Here is a 20,915-nt window from a genome sequence, read left to right as displayed (position 1 = left end):
CACCCTGTGACGTTACCATCTTAGACCTGCCGCTGGTCCAGAACCTGCACAGATACACTGGTGAAGTTTGGCTGCTTGCTCCACCCTCTTGCCCTTAGGCTTGATACCCCAGAGAATTCCTTGTATGTAAGGCTCACCTCCAGGAACAGTGAATGAAAATTAAAAAACTTAATGGTTTAAAACTTCCCATTAGTACGTGTTCCCCCACTCTGCACTGTTTTTACTCACCAACTCCACAGACTGTTGAGCTGAAAGCCAAGGCCCTGAGCTCTTACACAGGACAGAATATTGGCTTAAAGCTGCCCACATGTGCTTAGAGATCTGCATGCGTATGTGCATGCATGCATTCCCCCACACTCCTGAAAAGTAAAATTAAAACCTTTGAGGGACTCCTGACCAACATCTTAGCTCAACAACTTTATAGGGTCAGCACCTGCCATTCACTGGGCCTAACAATGTATAGATCTGCTTTTATACACGTTATCTCATTTAAATCTCATCATGACCTTGTGCGGTGGGAACAATCACCATTAGCTTTTTATAGGCCTGGGAAGACTTAAGAGAGCTTGTTGCTTGACCATGGTCACTCAGGCAAAGCCAGACTTGCATGATTAGTCTGTGCTTTCTCCTCACTGCCTCTCCATGCTGCTGTGGGATCCTAGGCATTCCTCCTCCTGAGTCCCACTTCCAACTCCTAGGTACTTCCGGAACCTGTGCTCAGATGACACCCCCATGGTGCGGCGGGCCGCAGCCTCCAAACTGGGGGAATTTGCCAAGGTGCTGGAACTGGACAATGTCAAGAGTGAGATCATCCCCATGTTTTCCAACCTGGCCTCTGACGAGCAGGTGGGTTCTGCTCCCCAGCCGCCTACTCCATCCCCTTCCCCTGGTAGACCCTGTATCTAAGAGGGAGTCCCAGAGCTAATGGGCCTCTGGTGTCCTAACCCTGCTCTGATCCTCTCCCTAGGACTCAGTGCGACTGTTGGCAGTGGAGGCATGTGTGAACATCGCCCAGCTACTGCCCCAGGAAGATCTGGAAGCCCTGGTGATGCCCACCCTTCGCCAGGCTGCTGAGGACAAGTCATGGCGTGTCCGATACATGGTGGCCGACAAGTTCACAGAAGTGAGGATTGTTAACAACTCACAAATCGGGAAACTGAGGCCCTCAGAGGGGTAGGGATGGTGCCACACATAGGAGCTGGGGTCTTAGTTAAACAGATTATCAGATGTTTGAGCAATAAGATCTCTGATCATCTGGCTGGGTCTCACTTCATAATGCCCATGCTTGTTGAGTAATAGTGGCAACCTAAAATGCTGTGTAGGGAAGGATTCTGAGGCCAGGTTGTTCTGTGGAGAGCTCTGGGAGCAGAGAATGGTAGTATGTGTGTGCTTTCATCATAATCGAACAGCTCCTTTTACAAAAGAAAAGACCTGGCCTGTGTTAGTTTTGGGGGCTGCCATAACAAAGTACCACAGACTGGATGGTACTTTGTTCCCTTGCTGTTCTGGAGGCTAGAAGTTTGAAATTAAAACGTCAGCTGGGATGGTTTTTCCAGGCAAGATCTCCCTTTTAAATTAATTAATTAATTTATTTATTTATTGAGAGCGCAGGGTCAGGGGAGCAGAGGGAGAGGACAAGCAGACTCCACACTGAGCACAGAGCCCACCAAGGGGCTCAATCCCAGGACCCTGAGATCATGACCTGGGCCAAAACCAGTACTCCAGCACTTAACCGACTGAGCTACCCAGGTGCCCCTCCAAGACTTATTTCCTTGGCTTGTAGATGTTCTTTTCCTGCATCTTCACATGGTCTCCCCTCTGCCACACCTGTGTCCTAACCTTCCCCCTCTTATAAGAATTCCAATTATTTTGGGTTAGGGCCACCTAAATTACTTCTTTCAAAATCCAGTCTTCAAATACAGTCACTTTCTAAGGTACTGAGGGGTTAGGACTGTAATATACCAATTTTGGAGGCTCAGTAGTTCAGCCTGTTGCACAGCTCAAAACTTTGGTCAGAGTGACATCACCAGGCAGACAGGACAGGGACAAGGTCCCAAGACAGTGCTCTTTCCACAGAGACCCAAGTTTGCGTATCCTGTCATCATGTTTATTGATCACCGGCCCTCTTATGAGTGCTGGGGATTCAGTGGATTCAGCACATTCCTAGCCTCCACAGAGCAGGTAGCCTGAAGAGGAAGGTCCACAGAGCTAGATGGAAACTGTCAGTGCCAATCTGACAAACCTGCATGGGGCATTGAGAAGAGGAGATGGTGCTACAGCTAGTTTTAGAAGACAGATGGGTGAGAGCTGGGGTAGGACTGTGTTCCAGCAAAAGGACGGCATGTGTGTGGGGTCCTGGGAGTCCAAAGCCAGTGTGAGAGAGAGCACACACCAGGGCTTCCTCTTAAGGTCCCCGTGTGAGAGAAAGCTGGAGAGAAGCTCGGGGTTTGAGCCATGGGAGCCACTCCACCCTGTGGCTCCATGTTCCCATAAGTGTGCTTATTTCCATCATGTTCGCTGGAAGGACTCAGAGCCTCAGGATGACATTTCCTGGGACCATTGATGTTCCTGTGAAACTGTTCCCAGGAGGCTCAGTACCATGGTTAAAGACAATTCTTCCATCCTTGGCTTCTGGACAGCATGAACGGGATTACATTGGGTTTCATTTTATTTTATTTTTTAAAAGATTTTATTTATATATTTATGAGTGACAGAGAGAGACAGAGGCAGAGACACAGGCAGAGGAAGAAGCAGGCTCCATACAGGGAGCCCGACATGGGACTCGATCCCGGGTCCCCAGGATCACACCCTGGGCTGAAGGCAGCACTAAACCGCTGAGCCACCCGGGCTGCCCTACATTGGGTTTTAGATAAAAGCTCAACAAAGGCAAGGATTTTAGATTTAAGCAATGTCTGGTGCCCAGGAGACACTTAGTAAATGTCTGTTGAGTGTCTAACGGGCAACATTTGCCTCAGGTAGCGTTGGGCCCATCAGGGTTTCTGTTCCTTGTCGTCTTAGTCATGAGCTGTCCTGCTTCCTACTAAGTCTTCAGGAGCCAACTTTGAAGCAGAACACAGGTGCCTTCCCTGGCATGCCTTCCCCCATCAAACTTGATGCGTTTAATTATATGACATGAGTAATATGTGGTTTGGTAACCAATTTGAAAAATATAGAAGAATATAAATTAAAATGAATGTTTAATATTAAAATTAATAAATTACAAAAAAAAAAAGGAAGAGCCATTATATCACTAGAACGTTTTTGGATCAGATAATAGAAAACGCTATTCCAAAGAGCTTGAGCAGTAAGGAGACCTATTGTTATTTTTAATGCAGACAGCACCACTATGCAGTAGGTACTGTCATGGCCCTCATTTTGCTTTTGAAGAAACGGGCTCAGAGCGGCTTGGAGTCTCACTCAAGCTCACCCCATGGTGCTAGGAGTATATTTCAGCAGTGATTCCAAGGGCTGTGTTCTTCTTACCCCCAGTTCTGGTGCCTTTAACTTTGATTCTGGTCTCATTCACCCAGAGTACCTGCCCAGCCCTCTCACTCTCCCTGCTTTCTGTCTGCAGCTCCAGAAAGCTGTGGGGCCTGAGATCACCAAGACAGACCTGGTGCCCGCCTTCCAGAACCTAATGAAAGACTGTGAGGCTGAGGTGAGGGCCGCAGCCTCCCACAAGGTCAAAGGTTGGTGCTGGCAACCAGAACACAGCAAATGGGGGGTTTCCAAGGGGTTTGAGGCAGAACCAGGACATCAGGTCTCACCTGCCTCTGTCTCCCTTCCCCCTCCCACAGAATTCTGTGAAAATCTCTCTGCTGACTGTCGGGAGAATGTGATCATGACCCAGATCTTACCCTGCATCAAGGTAATGGGGAGATTGGTAGGAGGAATAGGGGAGATTTTAGCCTGCTGAAGAGAAGGGGTGGACATTGGGCTTTGTGGACATTCAGAGGCAGACAATCCCCAGCCTTCTAGGACTGGGCAGTCTTGGGTTGGAAACAGTTGGGGTCCCTGAGTGCAGGCAGAATCTGAAGTTTGGGGCTGAGCTTGGAGGTGAGAATGGTTCCCCTCAAAAGTTCCAAGAGCTTTGGGATGAGGGTGGGAGGCTTTCAGGAGCAGGGCTCATGGAGCTCAAAGTAGGTGAGACAGGTAAGAAACTGCCTTATACCATTGTACCCTAAATCATCCCTGCTCTGTGAAGGAGAAGGGCTCAGGCCTCTTAGGAGGTGGAAATCTGCTTGGTCACCTGCTGCTGCAGGGGTCGTTCTGACCCTGTGGCACCCACTTCCTTCTCCCTCCCAGGAGCTGGTGTCAGATGCCAACCAACACGTGAAGTCAGCCCTGGCCTCAGTCATCATGGGCCTCTCCCCCATCCTGGGCAAAGACAACACCATTGAGCACCTGCTGCCCCTCTTTCTGGCTCAGCTGAAGGATGAGGTAAGGGTGCTGGGAAGGCTCTGAGATCTGGGTTGGCAGAGGTGACAGGTAGGTCAACTACTTTGCCAGATTGGCCAGAAATCTCCTAGAATCTTAACTGACACCCAAGTCTAGAATGAGTTGAATACTGGTGGGCACGCTGGGCTGTGCGTTCACTCATTCACTTTATTAGGCAATGGTTTTGTGTGCCTTTTCTCTGTGCTAGTTCTTCTGGGTATCAAGCATATCAGAAAAGACTAAGACAGTTTTGCTCCTCAGAGACCTTCAGATTAATGGTGAGAGAGGCAGCTGGGCAATCCCATGATTCTATGATTACATAGGTGCTGTGATATGTTCAGGTCTTGGGATTTAGGTGAAGATGCTGTAATGAAGATCCTCATAATACAGTAGCTTACATAAGATAATTTTTTCACAAGAGTTCACAGCTAGGTGGGCCTACACTGGGAGTTAGCCCTGCTGACCTCTGCACTCTTTGGGTATGAGGCAGCTGCTCTGATTTTCACCACCCCCAGCCAGCATACAGGCAGAAGAGATTAGACAGCAGGAAGTATAGTCCTCAATAAGGGCAAGGCTCAGAAGAGAGCACCCATCATCCATCTCTTTGCATCCTACATTCCCCATTGGCCAGAGCCAGTCCTGTGACCACACCTTGCAGTTCAGTTGGCCCAAAGTACAGGGAATCTGAGCATGTGCCAGGTGATGGCTAGACAGGTTGTGGGGTGATAGCCAGGGAGGGAGTTTGGACTTGAACTGTGGGCAGCCAGAGGGACTGGAACAGATCTGGGTGTTAGAAAGGAACCCTGGGGTTACTGTCAAAAAGAAAGATTGCAGTGGGGAAGCCAGAAGAGGTGCAGGGAGACCAAACTTGTGGGGGAGGTGTGGTTGCAGAGATGTGGTCAGGACCATGTGGGGCGGGGGGTGGTTTGCATGCTCCATGGTTTTTGTCCTGGTGGTGATCAGGCAGATAGATGGTGAGACTGTTGACTGGTGTGTGACTTCCATGCTGCCAAAGGCCTCAGTCTCTTTCCACCAGCACCTCCAGCCCACGCAGTGCTTGGAAATCATGTCAGCTTTGAATCCTCTGCCCTGCCCCAAAATAGCACATTTTAAAATTCTGCCTATGACGGGATAATCTCTCAGCCCCAGAATTACAAAGCAGGGTTTATTATGTGGAAGACAACGCGCCTTTTAAAAAGAACCTTAGTAATCTTACTTTTGATCATTTATTTGTATCACTTGTTAAAGTTTAAGCCATAATTAATTTTTATGACTTAAATTTTAAGACCCAAGTAAAGTGCTTCACACACGTTTACTTTTATAGGCATGTTTTCTGTGGCTATAACTTGTTATAAATATAATTTGTATATACTTCTGCTTAAATGGGAAGAGCTTGGCTGGTGAGAGTCCCTCGAATTGGCTCCTGTGTCCTTTTAACATCTCACCAGGGTTTTGGGGAGCATTTTGCTTTCTGGCATCAAGGAAAGATCCACATTCAGCCTGAGTGTGAAGGTGAGCCCACATGGGCAAAAACAGAGCCAAAGCCAGTTTCTGGTCCTGCTGCACCTTTAGCAAGTGCTACACGGTGATCTTCTCCTGCAGCACCAGGGCAGTTTCCCTTGCAAAGAAGGAAAGAGAAAAACCCATCATGGTTTTCTTGGCTTATATTTAAAATTTCAGTTTTAGATAAACTTTATTTTATGTTTGATAAGGTTTATAAACTTACCCAAATAAAAAGGGCCTTTTTCTGGGTATGCCTAAACAGGAGTTTTTTTGTTTTGTTTTTTTAAATGGGGTAAATCATTGTATTTGCGCCCTCTCTTCTCTTATGTTAAGGACACTGTTCCTTACATACCAAGGGCTCAGAGGTGATCTAGGAGCGAGGCAAAGGCCAGCCCTGTCTTTGGGAGGGTAGGTTTTGGACAGTCTAGGCCTGCTGAGTTAACCTTTCACTGTACACACTCACTTGGTTTATTGGTTCATTTTTGAGCCTTGTATGTTGTTGTTGTTTGTTTTTTATGACCAGAATAGTTTCAACAAAGAAATGTGGTTTTTTTCCTTTTCTGAGAGTAAGTTGTGGTTTGTGGGAAAGCCCTCATCTGAGAAAGGCTTTTCCTGTCTCTGGTCTCTGGCTGACACTCAGTCTCAGAATTATACCTGACCTTTTCAGATGCCCCAGCAGGGATTGGTCTTCAGCTCTGGTTCAGAGTTCCTCCACTGGGCCTTCTTAGTTGGGCTCTCTGATGCTTGGGAATGGGGGGAAGTAAGTCTCTTGACGCAGGAGGCGTGATTTGGCTCCTGTGCTGTGGCAAGCCCAAGTAGGTTTTGTTGGGTCCTCATTTCTTTTTGCCTCCAGAGGTGAGACTTATGTGGGTCATAAGTCTTTATGTACTACATGTACATAAATACATGTAGTATTTTCCATCTTTAGAATTGTAACATTCAGAAAAAGGAAAGAGGCCCATTCACTGTCAGGACATTGCTCTCACAGCCCTGGATAGGTGCTGTAACTCCCTTAATTCATCATCATATTTGAAAATAGGCCAGACTCAGCACATGGGTCTCCACACAGTACAGAAAGGCCATCATGATGGTTTTATATGCATTTCAAATGTTTTTTTATTCAGTGAAACCTCAATCTAGTTAATTTTCAACATATTCAAAGAAGAAATTTCCCTCTTTATTGGGTGTTACAGACGCCTTCATACCAAGTGAGGAAAGTATGAAAGACTCTCTCCTTGCCCTTCTCAGCCCTGACTCTGACCACATCTTGGTCCACCCAGTTGACTTGGATCATCTTCATTATATTCTGCTGGAGTAGATTCTGACACATGCACATCCAGACTAACTCGCTTTCCTAGACTGGGGTTAGAGTGGCATGGCAGATGGAGCTGTTCTCACTCCAGAAATTTTTCTAAGGAAAACAAAGAATAGGTATACAATCTCTAACCATTATGACAGTTCAGGCTTTTATAAATGTGAGGTACAATGTTAATTTAAGAAAAGCAACTGAGGGGCGCCTGGGAGCTCCACTGGTTAAGTGTCTCACTCTTGATTTTGGCTTACATCATGATCTCAGGGTCATGAAATCAAGCTCTGAGCCTCGCATTGGGCTCTGTGCAGGATGTGGAGCCTGCTTAAGATTCTCTCCTTTCTGCCCCTCCACTCCCCCCAACACTCTCTTTCTTTAAAAAAAAAAAAAAAAAAAAAGAAAGAAAAGTTAATGTTTAGTTATTTACATGAGTTTATGTAATTTATGTAATCAGTATTTTGCAAACATCTGAAACCACTCTATAAGATTTAAACAACTGTCACAGAAAAAGGAAACCAACACAGTGGTCAGTACTGGGATGTTTCCTCCCTCTTTCAGTATCCTTGGCTCTAGAAAGAAATGAACTAATACCATCTTGGGAGGGGAAATGGGGTTCTTAGAATTCTTTTTTAGCCATTGGACTAGCCAGCAGGAAGTTGTCTGCCTTCTGTTCCTAAATGAGAGCCTTACTGTGTTTAGTAAAGGAAAGAGGCACTTGTTGGCAGGACTCTGGGGAGTTTACTTGAGAGGTGCCAGCCTAACCCGTCTTGTCTTCTCAGCAGTTGCCTTACTTTTCACTGCTTTTGCTGCATCTGTGTCCCCACCACCATGCTCAGGTTCAGTGGTTTGCTATAAAACCCTTTCAGAAAAGCTGTTACACTTGTGGTTGCTGTTAGTCACAGGCAAAGGACAAATGAAAGTCAGCAAGGGAACAGGTGCCCTGGGGAGCCTCAGCATGAGGATCCCAGTGTCTTCTCACATGGAGTCCTGTGGACTCTTCTTGAATCCCCCACGGGTGACATGTGACAGCACCTATAGAGTATTGCCAACCACAGAAGGTGGTTGAAGGTCACTGTGCCTTGATTTCCAGGGATTTTATTGGGGATTGGTCACATAGCCATGGAATGGAGCTGCCTGTATGATTGACCTCAGTTACTCTGTCTCCAAGGCCCTCCAGAGGTCAAGTTAATTGCTTGATCCTTGCTGTGAGTCATGTTGTTAGCGTAGTCTGTCTGGCACAGCCCAAGTCTCCCAGGTAACCACAAAGACCTCTCATCAGGCAGGATATTCCAAGGGCTTAGAGATCTCACAGAAGCTGGTCAAGGACCCAACCCTTGTTAGGAATGTGCCTCATTTGAGCAACCTGGACCTGCTGAGTTAACCCTTTATTGTACTGCACACTTGTTCACTTGAGTCACTGAATTGTGTCTTACTTGGTTCAATTTAGGATTCCTTGTGATGTCTGCCATCTAGGAATGTGTAATTTGACACAAGGATCTAGTAGGGCTTCTGTTTGATTAATAAGAACTAACTGTGTTTATGTATTTTTTCTTACACGTTGTTCACATACTTTATGGAAGTAGGTTGGGTACGTACATCTGTGTATGTGTGAGTACATGTATAGTAACATATGTGTATACATACATAGTAAGTCAGTGCTCGTAATACTGGTAGTCAGCAGGCAGCTCAAAAGTATTTCTTTGTCCCATTGTGCATTCTTTCAGCAGAAACGTATTGAGCACCTGCTATGGGCCAGAGACTATGCCAGTTACTGGAGACATAAAGGATGAATGAGATGTGCTCCTTAACAGAGTTCAAAGACTAGCAGGGAGAACAAAAATCAGAGAACGGATACTAATGAGCTCCCACACATCAAGCATCTTGTGGATCAGATGCCAGCAGGCACTTTGATGGCCTCAACCACCCTCAAGGCTAGATGTATGCTTCCCTGTCACAGATTAATATCCAGGGAGTTATTGCCCCTTGCTGATGGGATCCCAACTGACTTGCAGCAGAGTGGGAATGTTATCACATCTCTTTTTTCCAGAGCAACATATTTTTGTAGTAATTCCTGCAGGTTCTTCAGAACAACTACCCATGTCTTGTGGTCTGTGGTGAGATTAAAAACGCTGCCTCACATAATAACCCATGCATGCTACTTGCTCAGGAGAAGCTGGGCAGGGCAGTAGCAGGCCCTCAGGAAGTGTGACTTTTATGGAGTTGATGAGGGGCAACTCTCAGCCCTCTTCTGGGCCAGGTACATCTTCTCAGACCCTTGTCTCCTCAGTGTCCAGAGGTGCGGCTCAACATTATCTCCAACCTGGACTGCGTGAATGAGGTAATTGGCATCCGGCAGCTGTCCCAGTCCCTGCTGCCTGCCATTGTGGAACTGGCTGAAGACGCCAAGTGGCGAGTGCGGCTGGCCATCATTGAGTACATGCCCCTGCTGGCTGGACAGCTGGTGAGTAAGGTGGCATGGGACCAAGCACCATTGTGTGCAGTGTGTCTAGGGCTATGACAGTGTCCCTGGGGCCCGTGAGGGCTATCTGAGGAGAAGGAGGAAGAGGCATGGGAAATGGGGCTTATAAGGTGAGTAGACTTTAGTTAGAAAAAGAGAAGGGAAAGGAGCTCCCCAGGTGAAGCTGAGAAGTGTCCGATGTGTTTGGGTGGGTGTTTCCCTAGGGTATCATTGGAAACTTGATTCCTTAACCTTTTTTTCTCCTGCAGGGGGTAGAATTCTTTGATGAGAAGCTCAACTCCTTGTGCATGGCCTGGCTTGTGGATCACGGTTAGTCTCTCTAGTGGGACAAAGGAGGATATTGGTATTCCAGGAAGGCTGGATGGGCATTGGCTGGGGCTGACGGGTGTGGAGTCACTTTCCCAGGCTATCTGCTGCTGTGTGGACTTATTCCCTTGCTTTTAGAATCCTAGGGAAGTGCAGGATGGGAGGGGGACAGAGCAGATCACATAGAGGTGGCCTGGTCCAGTGGAGAGAGGGTGCGAGGGCTACTGGGTGGATGACCTGGGCTGGAATCCTATCCCTGGCTATGGAATCTCAAGCACACTCCTTTGTGAAATAGGGGGCTTCTCAGTCTTTCAGGGCCATTGTGAGAAGTGCTAATGAGCAGTTTTCAGTGACAGGTAAAAATTAAGGTTAACATTTGTCTGTATCGGAACAATTCCAAGTACTAATTACGGAATGATTTGCTTGAGCAAATCACTTCTCAGAGCTGCGGTTTACCCATCTCTAAAGGAGGCCAATAGTGAAACCTGTGTCTTAGAGTCATTGGGAGGTACTGTACAAAAAGAAACCCTATCTTTAGCACGCAGCAAACCCTTTGGTTCACCTGTAGCCCAGTACCTAGGTGACTGCTACTCCCTGCCTGCTTATTCCTTTACCTCCTGAATCCCTGCCCTTTTGCAGTGTATGCCATCCGTGAGGCAGCCACCAGCAACCTGAAGAAGCTGGTGGAGAAATTTGGGAAGGAGTGGGCCCATGCCACTATCATCCCTAAGGTCTTGGCCATGTCCGGGGACCCCAACTACCTGCACCGCATGACTACGCTCTTCTGCATCAATGTGAGCGCCCCCGCCTGACCTCTGGCCTGTGCCCAGGGACCTGGGAGTATGTAGGGGAGGAGGGATGGCAAGAGTCTTTAGGAAGATATCTGGCTTAGGAGCACAGACATGGTGAGGTTTGGATGGGGCAAGGATGATTCCCTGGGGGAACAACAGGCCAGAGGGTGGGGACCTGTATGGTGAGAAACCCAGGACTGGGGATACTTGGCCTGCTGAACAGTGACTGTCTATACCCTTCCGAGCATCCCTCTCCTCCACAAAGTGTATTTGTATATTTGTTTATGATAGTTGGTTATGTGTACAGGTTCTACAATCAGAGCTACTCTTTAATTCTACCTCTGCCGTGTTTTAGTCATGGACCTTGGGATGCTTTTTAACTGCTCAGTGCTTTAGTTTAGAATCCTAGGGAAGTGCAGGATGGGAGGGGGACAGAGCACTCATGCTGGTAATTGCAGTACCTTACTCACGAAGTGGTGAAGATTAATCTGGCTATATGTGCAAAGGTTTTAGAGCAGTTATGTTAATAGGAGCAAGGGCTCCTTTTTATCCGTTTAAGTAAATCATATAGATAACTAGAAATTAAAAGATAGAATTTTAAAATATTAATAGAACTTAGTGTTCTGATTTCTTCCCATATCCCACTTTGGAGAGCATCGCGCTAAGGAAAGCATCCCCGAGGGTTAGGAATCAAGCATCCCCAGAGGATAAAAGGAATTCTGAGGATGGAGAAATGAGACCAGGACAGTCTGGGCTGGGGGTTTCCAGAATAGGGAGACAGTGGTATTAGGGCATTAGGAGGGTATTAGTGGAGATGGTAGCTTTGGAAGAATCAGCTGTCCCCAGGGTGGGTGAACCTGTGCCCAGAGTTCCCCATATTGCTCAGCATCACCCTCAGGCCTGATAATCACTGAGGTGGCCTGGTGAGAGGAGGGGGAAATGGAAATTAGTCATGAACTTTGCATAATCACATCTCTGTCACTGACCACCCCCAGGTGCTATCTGAGGTCTGTGGGCAGGACATCACCACCAAGCACATGCTCCCTACAGTCCTGCGTATGGCTGGGGACCCTGTCGCCAATGTCCGGTTCAATGTGGCCAAGTCCCTACAGAAGATAGGGCCTATCCTCGACAACAGGTGAGGCCTGGATCGTCCCTCATCATGGGCAGGGCTTGTTCTAGGCATCTTAATCTTTGACTTTTGAAGTTGGAGCCTGGGGTTTGAGACCCTGTATGGCTCTTGGCTTGCTGTGTGAGCTTGGCCTAGCTCTTCATCTTCCCAAGATCTTAGTTTCCTCAAATGTGGAATAAGAATTCCCATGGCCTATCTCACAGTGGGAGGGAGTGGGAGGGTGGCAGTTCTATATACTAGTAGCAACAGGTTAGAAAATGAAATTAACAAATATAAATAATTTTTGTACATATGTGTGTATAATTTGCTATTGCACCAAAACTATCAAATACCAAGGAATTTAATAAAAGATGTACCACATCTTTAGTGAAAACTATGAAACATTGCTTTGAGAAATTAAAGATCTACTTAATATTCATGATTGGGATGGTTCCCCAGATTCACGTATAGATTCACTCTAATTTCAGTAAGTATCAGTGTGTTCTTTATTGAAAATTTGATAAGTTGATTCTGGAATTAACATGGAAATGAAAAGATCTGGAGTAGCAAAGGTGGTCCTAAAAAGAAAAACGTTTGAAGACTACTACCACATATCAATACCTATGATACCACAGTAATTAAAAAGTGAGGCATTGGCACAATAATCTAGCCTAATGAGACAGAATCAAGGACCCAGAAACAGACCTGTGTGTATATAACAGTAAATGCCACTGCAGTTCAGGAGGGAAATGTAGGTATTTTCATAGATCGCCAGGTCAGTTGGATATGCTTATGGGTGGGAGGGAACAACCCCACTTCAATGCATAAGCAAATTAGAGGTAACAGACTGGAATCAGAAAAATACAAAAATAGGGATGCCTGGGTGATTCAGCGGTTTAGCGCCTGCCTGGCCCAGGGCATGATCCTGGGGTCCCGGGATCGGGCTCCCTGCTTCTTCCTCTATCTATGTCTCTGCCTTTCTCTCTGTGTCTCTCATGAATAAATAAATAATAAAAATCTTTTGAAAAAAAAAAAAGAAAAAACAAAAATAAAGATTCTGGAAGAAAACAGGACAACATCTTCAAGATTTTTTTAAAAAGATTTATTTATTTATTCATGAGAGACACACAGAGAGAGGTAGAGGGAGAAGCAGGCTCCCCACAGGGAGCCTGATGGGGGACTTGTCCCACCCACATCCCAGGATCACACCCTGAGCCAAAGGCAGATGCTCAACTGCTGAGCCACCCAGGCATCCCAACATCTTGAAGACTTGAAAGGATTTGTTAAATTACTCAGATCTGTTAAATAGCTCCCCAGGGAGAAGGGTGATTTCACCTTGAGTAAAAAGAACTTCATTAAAAGAGAACATTATGAGAGCAAAATGGTGTGCCACTGATGGGGAGGATGTACTTGTAAGACATATTTGTGACAGAGGACTAACTCATCCAGAGTACTTTTCTGCTAATCAATAAGACAAACACCCAAGTAAGAGATGGGCAGAACCCAACTTGAACAAGCACTTTCAAAAGATCTCATGGCCGGGATCCCTGGGTGGCGCAGCGGTTTGGCGCCTGCCTTTGGCCCAGGGCGCGATCCTGGAGACCTGGGATCAAATCCCACATCGCGCTCCTGGTTCATGGAGCCTGCTTCTCCCTCTGCCTGTGTCTCTGCCCCTCTCTCTCTCTGTGACTATCATAAATAAATTTTAAAAAAATTAAAAAAAAAGAAAAGATCTCATGGCCAATATACATGTGACAGGATGCTCATCATCATCAGACATTGGGAAATTATAAATGAAAAGACACCCCAGAATGGCTAACTTTAAAAACAAAAAACAAAAAACCTCAGGAACATTTGGTGTTGGTAGAATGACTGGAGTCCTCATACAAGGGCATATATCCAAGAGAAATGAGTGCTTTTTTTCCTAGCAAAAGGTCGTTTGTTGTAGCTTTCTTTATATTAGCCATGAACTGAAAACAGCCCAAGTCCTTGTCCACAGTACAGTGGTATAAATCGTGGTTTGTTCATACAATGGGAGACTGTTCAGTGCGACTGTTGCTCTGCTTAACAACACAGATATTCTCCCCAACATCATGTTTGGCGAGAAGCCAGACCCAAGAAAGCATAGTCTGATTCCATTTATATTATGTTCAAAAATAGGCAAAACAGATCTAGGTGGTAGAAGTAAGAATGGTAGTTGTATGGGGCAGAGGAACAGCCTCTTAACTGGAGAGGGACATGCCTTCATTTCCCCAGACGCTTGACTTTCAATGGTGGTAGATTTTCAAGGGCCCCTCACTTAGGAGTAGATACCTCCCTTTGGCTGCTCTCAGGCTGGGTACTTCTCCTTTGGCACTTAATACTTCTCTCTTAATTATCGTCAGTTTGGTCTGTGTCTTTCTCCGTGTCTTCCTCCTAGCCCAAGTTCTACACAGGCAAGAATCAGATGTTGGATTTACCACTCTGATCACACTTAATGCAGAGTAGGCCTCAGTAAATATGTCAAATAAATATGTCCATTTGCTGAGCCTCAGAGACTTGAGGTTTTTATGATTCTGTATTCCACTTTCCCAGACTGTCTGACCTCCCTTTGCCTATTCTGGACCCCCGAGATCTCTGTCTGGTTTTAGACTTCAGCCTGCAAAGTAATTTAATCTCCGGGCTCACGTGCCATCGGTATCTGTGGCCCCCTCCTTGCCCAGGAGCCCTCACCCAGCCTAGCGTGGCTCACCCTTTGCCTTCCCTTTCTCCTTCCAGCACATTGCAGAGCGAGGTCAAGCCCATCCTAGAGAAGCTAACCCAGGACCAGGATGTGGATGTCAAGTACTTTGCCCAGGAGGCTCTGACTGGTAAGGCGTGAACTCGGAGACCCCAATGGGAGGGTGGTATGCAAGGATGGGCTTAGGCCTGAGAATAGCAGCTCCTGGGATGGGGGATATGCAGAAGCAGTTTGTGGGCAGAAGGCTAGCCGTGGTTCTGACTCCCGCCTGTTCCTATTCCCCTAGTTCTGTCTCTCGCCTGATGCTGGAAGAGGAGCCAACGCCGGCCTCTGGTGTCCACCCTCCCTCCCCCCAAGTCCCTTCCTCGGGGAGATGGTGGGGGGCCTTTGGCTGTCACTCCCTGTGCATGGTCTGACCCCAGGCGCCTTCCCTCAGCACGGTTCTTCCTCTCCCCAGCCTGGGAATCTGACTGCTCACTCTCCACCTCCTTAAGAGGCTTGGGGAGCACAAGGTGGGACAGGGCAGTGACCCTGGGAGGAAGGGGCCACTTCTGCCCGCAGGGGAGAGATGTGAGCATCCCAGGTCACTGGCTCCTGCTGCTGTAATGGGGACCTGTACCCCATCTACTTCTCCACCTCCTTTCTCCCTTCCTCTCTCTCCCTCCCGTTCAGTGGTTTTTGTGTGTATGTGTGTGTCAACTGTGCCGTTTTTATTTTATTCCTGTTTTCCCTTTTCACAGAGAAATAAAGGTCTAGAAATAGCTGGTCCTCTGGTTTTAGTCAATAGCATGGAAGAGGGGTGCCACACCAGGCCATGGTCTCTACTCTCTCTAAAAAAGACCTAATTATTGGCTTGGAATTTCTTTGGGAACCACCAGAAGTGTAGGTGGCCTATGTTGTAGAAGGTCCATGAGGTCTCTGGCCAGCAGAGTTCCATGGTGGAGCTTAGTTTCACAGACATTAGTTGAGCATGTGGTGGTTCAGAGCCAGACTGCCTGGGTACAGATCCTAGTTCTTTTAGTTAATGGCTTCCTGACCTTGAGTAGGTTACCAAGTTCCTCTGAACTCAGTTTTGTACTTTGTAGCATGGGGATAATGATAGAATCTAGATCACAGCATAAAGACTAAATGAGTTAATACATGTAAAATGGGTAACTGCTGCATGGCATGTGAGAAGCAGTCGAGTCAGCTGTAACTTGCTGGAGAGCCCCACCGTGGATTAGTCCCTGCCCCTGAGGAAGTCTCAGGAAAATCAGGGTGTAACGGAATGAGAAGGGGACTGGCAAGATGGAATCCATTGTCCTTCAATATCTGTTCTCCCTTTTCTTCACTAATAAAGACACTGATTTGTAGCTGGGCACATGTTTGCCTGGTTTCAAGGCGTTTTCCCAGGTCTCTTGACATTCGGTGTGGTGTTGACTAAATCATGGCCAATATCATGTGGACAGAAGTGGTGTGTGCTGCTTCTAGGAAATGTTCCTAAAGGAGGAGACATATGCCCCCTGCTTTTCCTTCTTGCTGCACTTCAGACTGTAGATCAGATGGGTGGAGTGGGAGTAGCCATCTTGGGCCAGGGAGTGATTTTATGAGCATAAGCCCAGCAAGGTGGCAGAACCAGATAAGAGGAGCCTGGGTCCCTGATGCTGTGAAAACCTACACCAGTATTAGTTACCTGGGAAAGTTAAACTGTTTGAGTGACTGTTTATTTGGGGTTTCATCACTTGCAGGTCACCCGAATTCTAACTGATGCAGGGGCCAAAGAGCTCCGGAGAGAGGAGCAAGAGACTTAGTGGATGGTGGTACGTGTAAGGTTTCACAAAGGACATAATACTGAGTGAAATTCTGCTCAGTAGGGTGGAGGGGAAATTGGCACTGGGTGGCAGTGATTTCACCAGCCCAGCTCTCATGTTACTGAGTCCCTACTGTTTGTTAGGCCCAGCTGAGTCCTGGGGGATAAGGGTGAAGGAGACCTTGTTCCTCCCATTATTGGCTTATGTTATTTTCATAAGGGAGGACCTGTGGTTTAAGTTTGGTCCCCCACCCTGCACCTAAACACATATGTACTGTACTCCCCTAGGATATAAATATTTGAAGGACTCATTGAGTGAAGAATTGAGGTTGGGAAGTGGGGCAGTATGGTCACTCTTAGCATGCTGAATGTTCAAGTTCAGTCAGCAGTCTACTACTAATTGCTGAAAGAACATTCAAATGAATGCTCCATCATGTTTCATTTTTATTTTACTAGCTAACAACTCACGCCCAAAACTTAGTGATTAAAACAATGAAAATGTATTATTCCTCATAATTCTGTGGTCTGGGCTCAGCTCAGTTGGAAGGTTCCTCTGCTCCATATGGTATCTACTGGGGCTGGAAATTTTCAAGATGACTTCTTCAACCCCATGTCTGGGTTGAAGGCCTCAGCTGAGGCCTGGTACAACATCTCTCCAGGGTGGCTGGATCTCTTTATCTGATGGTTCCAAAGCAGTTTCCAAGAGAACAAGTCCCGGTTTACAAGTGCTTTAAAACCTCTCCTTGCATCACAAGCTGAATGAACCAAGTCACATGGCTAATCCCAGAATCCGTGCAGGAGGGGACCTCGTAAGATGTGAAAAATCTAGAGATATGGTTCACTGGGGATGCCAGTGTGACAGTCAAGAACACATGTTCCAGAGAGAAACTATGAGTTCTTAGCTCTGCCACAGATAGGTAGAGGCATCAACAGCATAAGGAGAGGAGGTGATTACAGAGTATATAGAGCATTTGGAACAAGCTGAAGATCTAAACTTAATCCTGGAACAGCAGCCACAGGGGTTTTTGGTAAAGGAGTGACACTATCAGAATTGAAGGGGGGAGAATCTGGGGGATGTGGTCTAAGCAAGAGAGGAGTTTTGAGCTGGAGGGAGATACTGTGGAGTTGGGGAAGTTATAGGTAAAAGGAAACAAAAGCTTCTTAAGAAGACAGATTGGGACTTGGTGACACCTGGATAGGGGAGTAAAGGGAAGGATGCAGTCATCTTGGGAACCAGGATTCAAGTCACCTGCTCTTCCCTGGGAAAGGAGGGTTCCTGGAAATCCACACATGGTTTAACATCTCCAACCTTTTGTACGTGACATGAACCTCTACCTGAAAAGCTTTCCCTCCAGGCTTAATTGGGAAACAGAAGTAATGTGATTATTACATTAACACAGAAGTCAACATAAAATAGAACAGATACCATGAAGCGCACATACAATAAGTTGGTAAATGCTTTCCAAATTTGCCCATTATTAAACACAAAAGACTGGGATGCCTGGGTGGCTCAGTGGTTGAACGTCTGCCTTCAGCTCAGGGCATGATCCTGGGATCCAGGATCGAGTCCCACATCGGGCTCTGCAGGGAGCCTGCTTCTCCCTCTGCTTGTGTCTCTGTCTCTCATGAATAAATAAATCTTAAAAAAAAAAAAAACACGAAAGACTAATTCTGTTAAAGTCAAATTATTTGACCACATTCATTTGGATATTTTTATCAAGAGGTACATGTAGGACATAAGAACTGAAGTAGATAAATGCATTTCATGTAAGCAAGATAATCAACTAGAAGGATAAAAATAAGTATTTTAAATTCTGAATTTTACATTCTTATATGCAATTTTCCAATATTATTGCCTGATGGGTAATCATAATCAGATTGATATGTGCACGTTTGTGTATTTACCACCACTCTTGTCACTATTTCATATGATTCCAAGGGGGATGAGTGAATAAATGAATGAACATTGGGTGAGGGATGCCTGGATGGCTCAGCGGTTGAGCTTCTGCCTTTGGCTCAGGGTGTGATCCTGGATCCAGGATTGAGTCCCACATTGGGCTCCGTGCAGGGAGCCTGCTTCTCCCTCTGCCTGTCTCTGCCTCTGTGTGTGTGTGTGTGTGTGTGTGTGTGTGTGTGTATGTGTGTGTCATGAATAAATAAAATCTTTTAAAAAATTGGGTGAAAACATTGTTTACATTTTCTTCCTAGATGAGGGCCTTTGTATTCTGTAGGCAAAACAGAGCATGGATGCCTTGTGGTCAGGCTTATGAACAGAAAGGGGTTGACGGTTGGGAAACTGATTACTGAAATGGTGCTCAAGAGATCCAGTTGGGATTATCAAAAAGAGACAAAATGACTTGAAAGATGGAGGAGAGGATGTTAAAGTAGACAAAGATGTTCAGGAGAAGGATGGTTTTGGTGGCTGTAGATTCATTCAGGTGATGATGTGGAGGAGACATCGGTTCTGTGAATGTGTTGGACCTTCTGCCTGTGCCTGTACAGGATGAAGACCATGCAGCTACTGGCCCAGAGCATGAGCCCCAAACATAGCACATCCAGGGAATGATAACACTGCATACAATTTGAGTTTCTGGCTTTGTCATGCTGAAACAAAGAACAGTTTCCAAAATTGTGATGTTTTTGTTGCTCTGTTTACTGGTGGTATACATAAGAAAAATGGTATTTACCAGCATATGCAGGATCCAGCACAGGGTTATGGAGGTGCTTATGTCCTTGGGAGCTTTCACTATAAGCTCTGTTACCTGGAGTTCCTGGGACTGATGATGATGGTCTGGAAGACACTCCAGAGGCAGGTGATACTGTGGACACAACTGTACAGAAAAGTTTGCATCCAAAACCATAAAGGAAATGTCTCAACCCAAAAGGTATTGAGTGGGGACTCCTTTAGGCAGAATGCCCAAGGAGTTGGCTGAAATCAGGTGCTTGAGGATCAAATCTTTGGACCTTAGCCTGCACCCAATAAAGTAAAGGATTATAAAATGGTAAAGAAGAGAAATTGCCCAGTATTCCAGCCATAATCTGTGATGAGATCATCCCCATTGCCAGATACCCAGCAGTCATCTTGTCAGTTCGCAGTGACTGAGTTTATCTTCTTAACTAAGTTTTCCACAGGTAGAATGTGTAACCTTTAAAGAGCCCTCTTAATGTAAAATCACTTTTGTGAAGGCACTCATGAGAACTTCACGCTTCACAAATTTACGAAGCCAGCGCCACTATGGCTGTAACTAAAAGATGGAGAGAACAGACACAGAAAGGTTAAGTATTTGTCAAAATCTGCTTGTGACAGAGCAGGGACTTGAAATGAATTGGGATGTGTCAAAATTCCAGAAATAGCAGACTTAAAACACCCAAATCAACAAATAGTAAGTATTGTGCATATGAGAACTATTCATGAACAAGAAGCTTTCAAATTTAAAACATGAAGATCAGGGGCATGATGTTCCAGGATGGTTTATAACCTGATTACAGTGAATGGTATTATAATGGGGCTTTCTAGATTACAAGAGATTGGTTAAAAGTAATTTTGATTATCAGAGGTATTCATAGGAAATAACCTATATATTGCTTATGTTCATGAAATAGGCTAGGTTTTAAGTTTTTCTTATGTGGCTTAAAAGATTCTGTCTGATCAGGGAATTTTTAAGTCCAGTGTCCATTTTGTATTTAATTTCATAGCTGGTAACAATGCGTTTAACTACCATCCTCTACTAAAAGCTAGTTAGCTGTGTGTGTGTGTGTGTGTGTATATATATATATATATATGTGTATATATATATGTGTGTGTGTATATATATATATGTGTGTATATATATATATATGTGTGTGTGTGTGTGTGTGTGATTTTATTCATGAGAGAAAAAGGCAGAAGCACAGGCAGAGGGAGAAACAGGCTTCATGCAGGAAGCCTGATGCAGGACTCGATCCCGGGTCTCCAGGATCATGCCCTGGGCTGAAGGCGGCGCTAAACCACTGAGCCACCTGGGCTGCCCCAGACTTATATTTAGTTTTGATTTTTACACCTTGTCATTTGACTTTAGATTTTTGTTATTGTAGTGTTGGATGTAGCAAGTTTCCATTTATTTGTAAAGATTTATAGTCCAATATCAATTACGAATAAAGCTTTAGATACCTTAATAAATGTAGATGCACTGCTGGCAACAGAATACTGTAGGAAACTGCTCCATCACAAGTTGTGTATAATGGATGTAAGGCTGGCTAGATATTAGGGTGGCAACAAAAACTTGCTTTTGTATCAACACAAGTATAATGGTACCTATCACAGGAAGTGTTGTATAATCACATACCTTACATTTGGGGACATAAAACACTAATACATGACAATGCTATAGGCTAAAAACTAAATTATTAATTTTAGATCACATATTTACCTATTAATACCTGAATTAAGTAAAATTATTTGCAACAATGCAGTATTTATAAATGATGACAG

General features: G+C 45.5%; 1 protein-coding gene across 2 annotated transcripts in view; it reads left to right on the top strand.

Moving 5' to 3' along the window:
* Positions 1-16,947, top strand: part of PPP2R1A (protein phosphatase 2 scaffold subunit Aalpha) — a 39,866-nt gene extending 22,919 nt beyond the window's left edge. Inside the window, exons 5-15 of one of the 2 annotated variants that reach the window (XM_025421397.3) lie at positions 699-846; positions 968-1,123; positions 3,575-3,689; positions 3,798-3,868; positions 4,306-4,440; positions 9,537-9,710; positions 9,977-10,037; positions 10,674-10,828; positions 11,821-11,963; positions 14,694-14,785; positions 16,383-16,947. In XM_025421397.3, the coding sequence (XP_025277182.1) occupies positions 699-846; positions 968-1,123; positions 3,575-3,689; positions 3,798-3,868; positions 4,306-4,440; positions 9,537-9,710; positions 9,977-10,037; positions 10,674-10,828; positions 11,821-11,963; positions 14,694-14,785; positions 16,383-16,402 (1,270 nt within the window). In that variant the 3' untranslated portion in view covers positions 16,403-16,947. Of the gene's footprint in view, positions 1-698; positions 847-967; positions 1,124-3,574; positions 3,690-3,797; positions 3,869-4,305; positions 4,441-9,536; positions 9,711-9,976; positions 10,038-10,673; positions 10,829-11,820; positions 11,964-14,693; positions 14,786-14,941; positions 15,417-16,382 lie in introns of those variants that run through there. The other variant, XM_025421398.3, reaches the window with a different exon arrangement.
* Positions 16,948-20,915: the final 3,968 nt, after the last annotated feature.

Source organism: Canis lupus, chromosome 1, assembly GCF_003254725.2.
Source record: "Canis lupus dingo isolate Sandy chromosome 1, ASM325472v2, whole genome shotgun sequence".
Lineage (NCBI taxonomy): Eukaryota > Metazoa > Chordata > Mammalia > Carnivora > Canidae > Canis > Canis lupus.
Note: the sequence above shows the minus strand (reverse complement) of the source record. Positions and strands in the feature narration are given on the sequence as shown.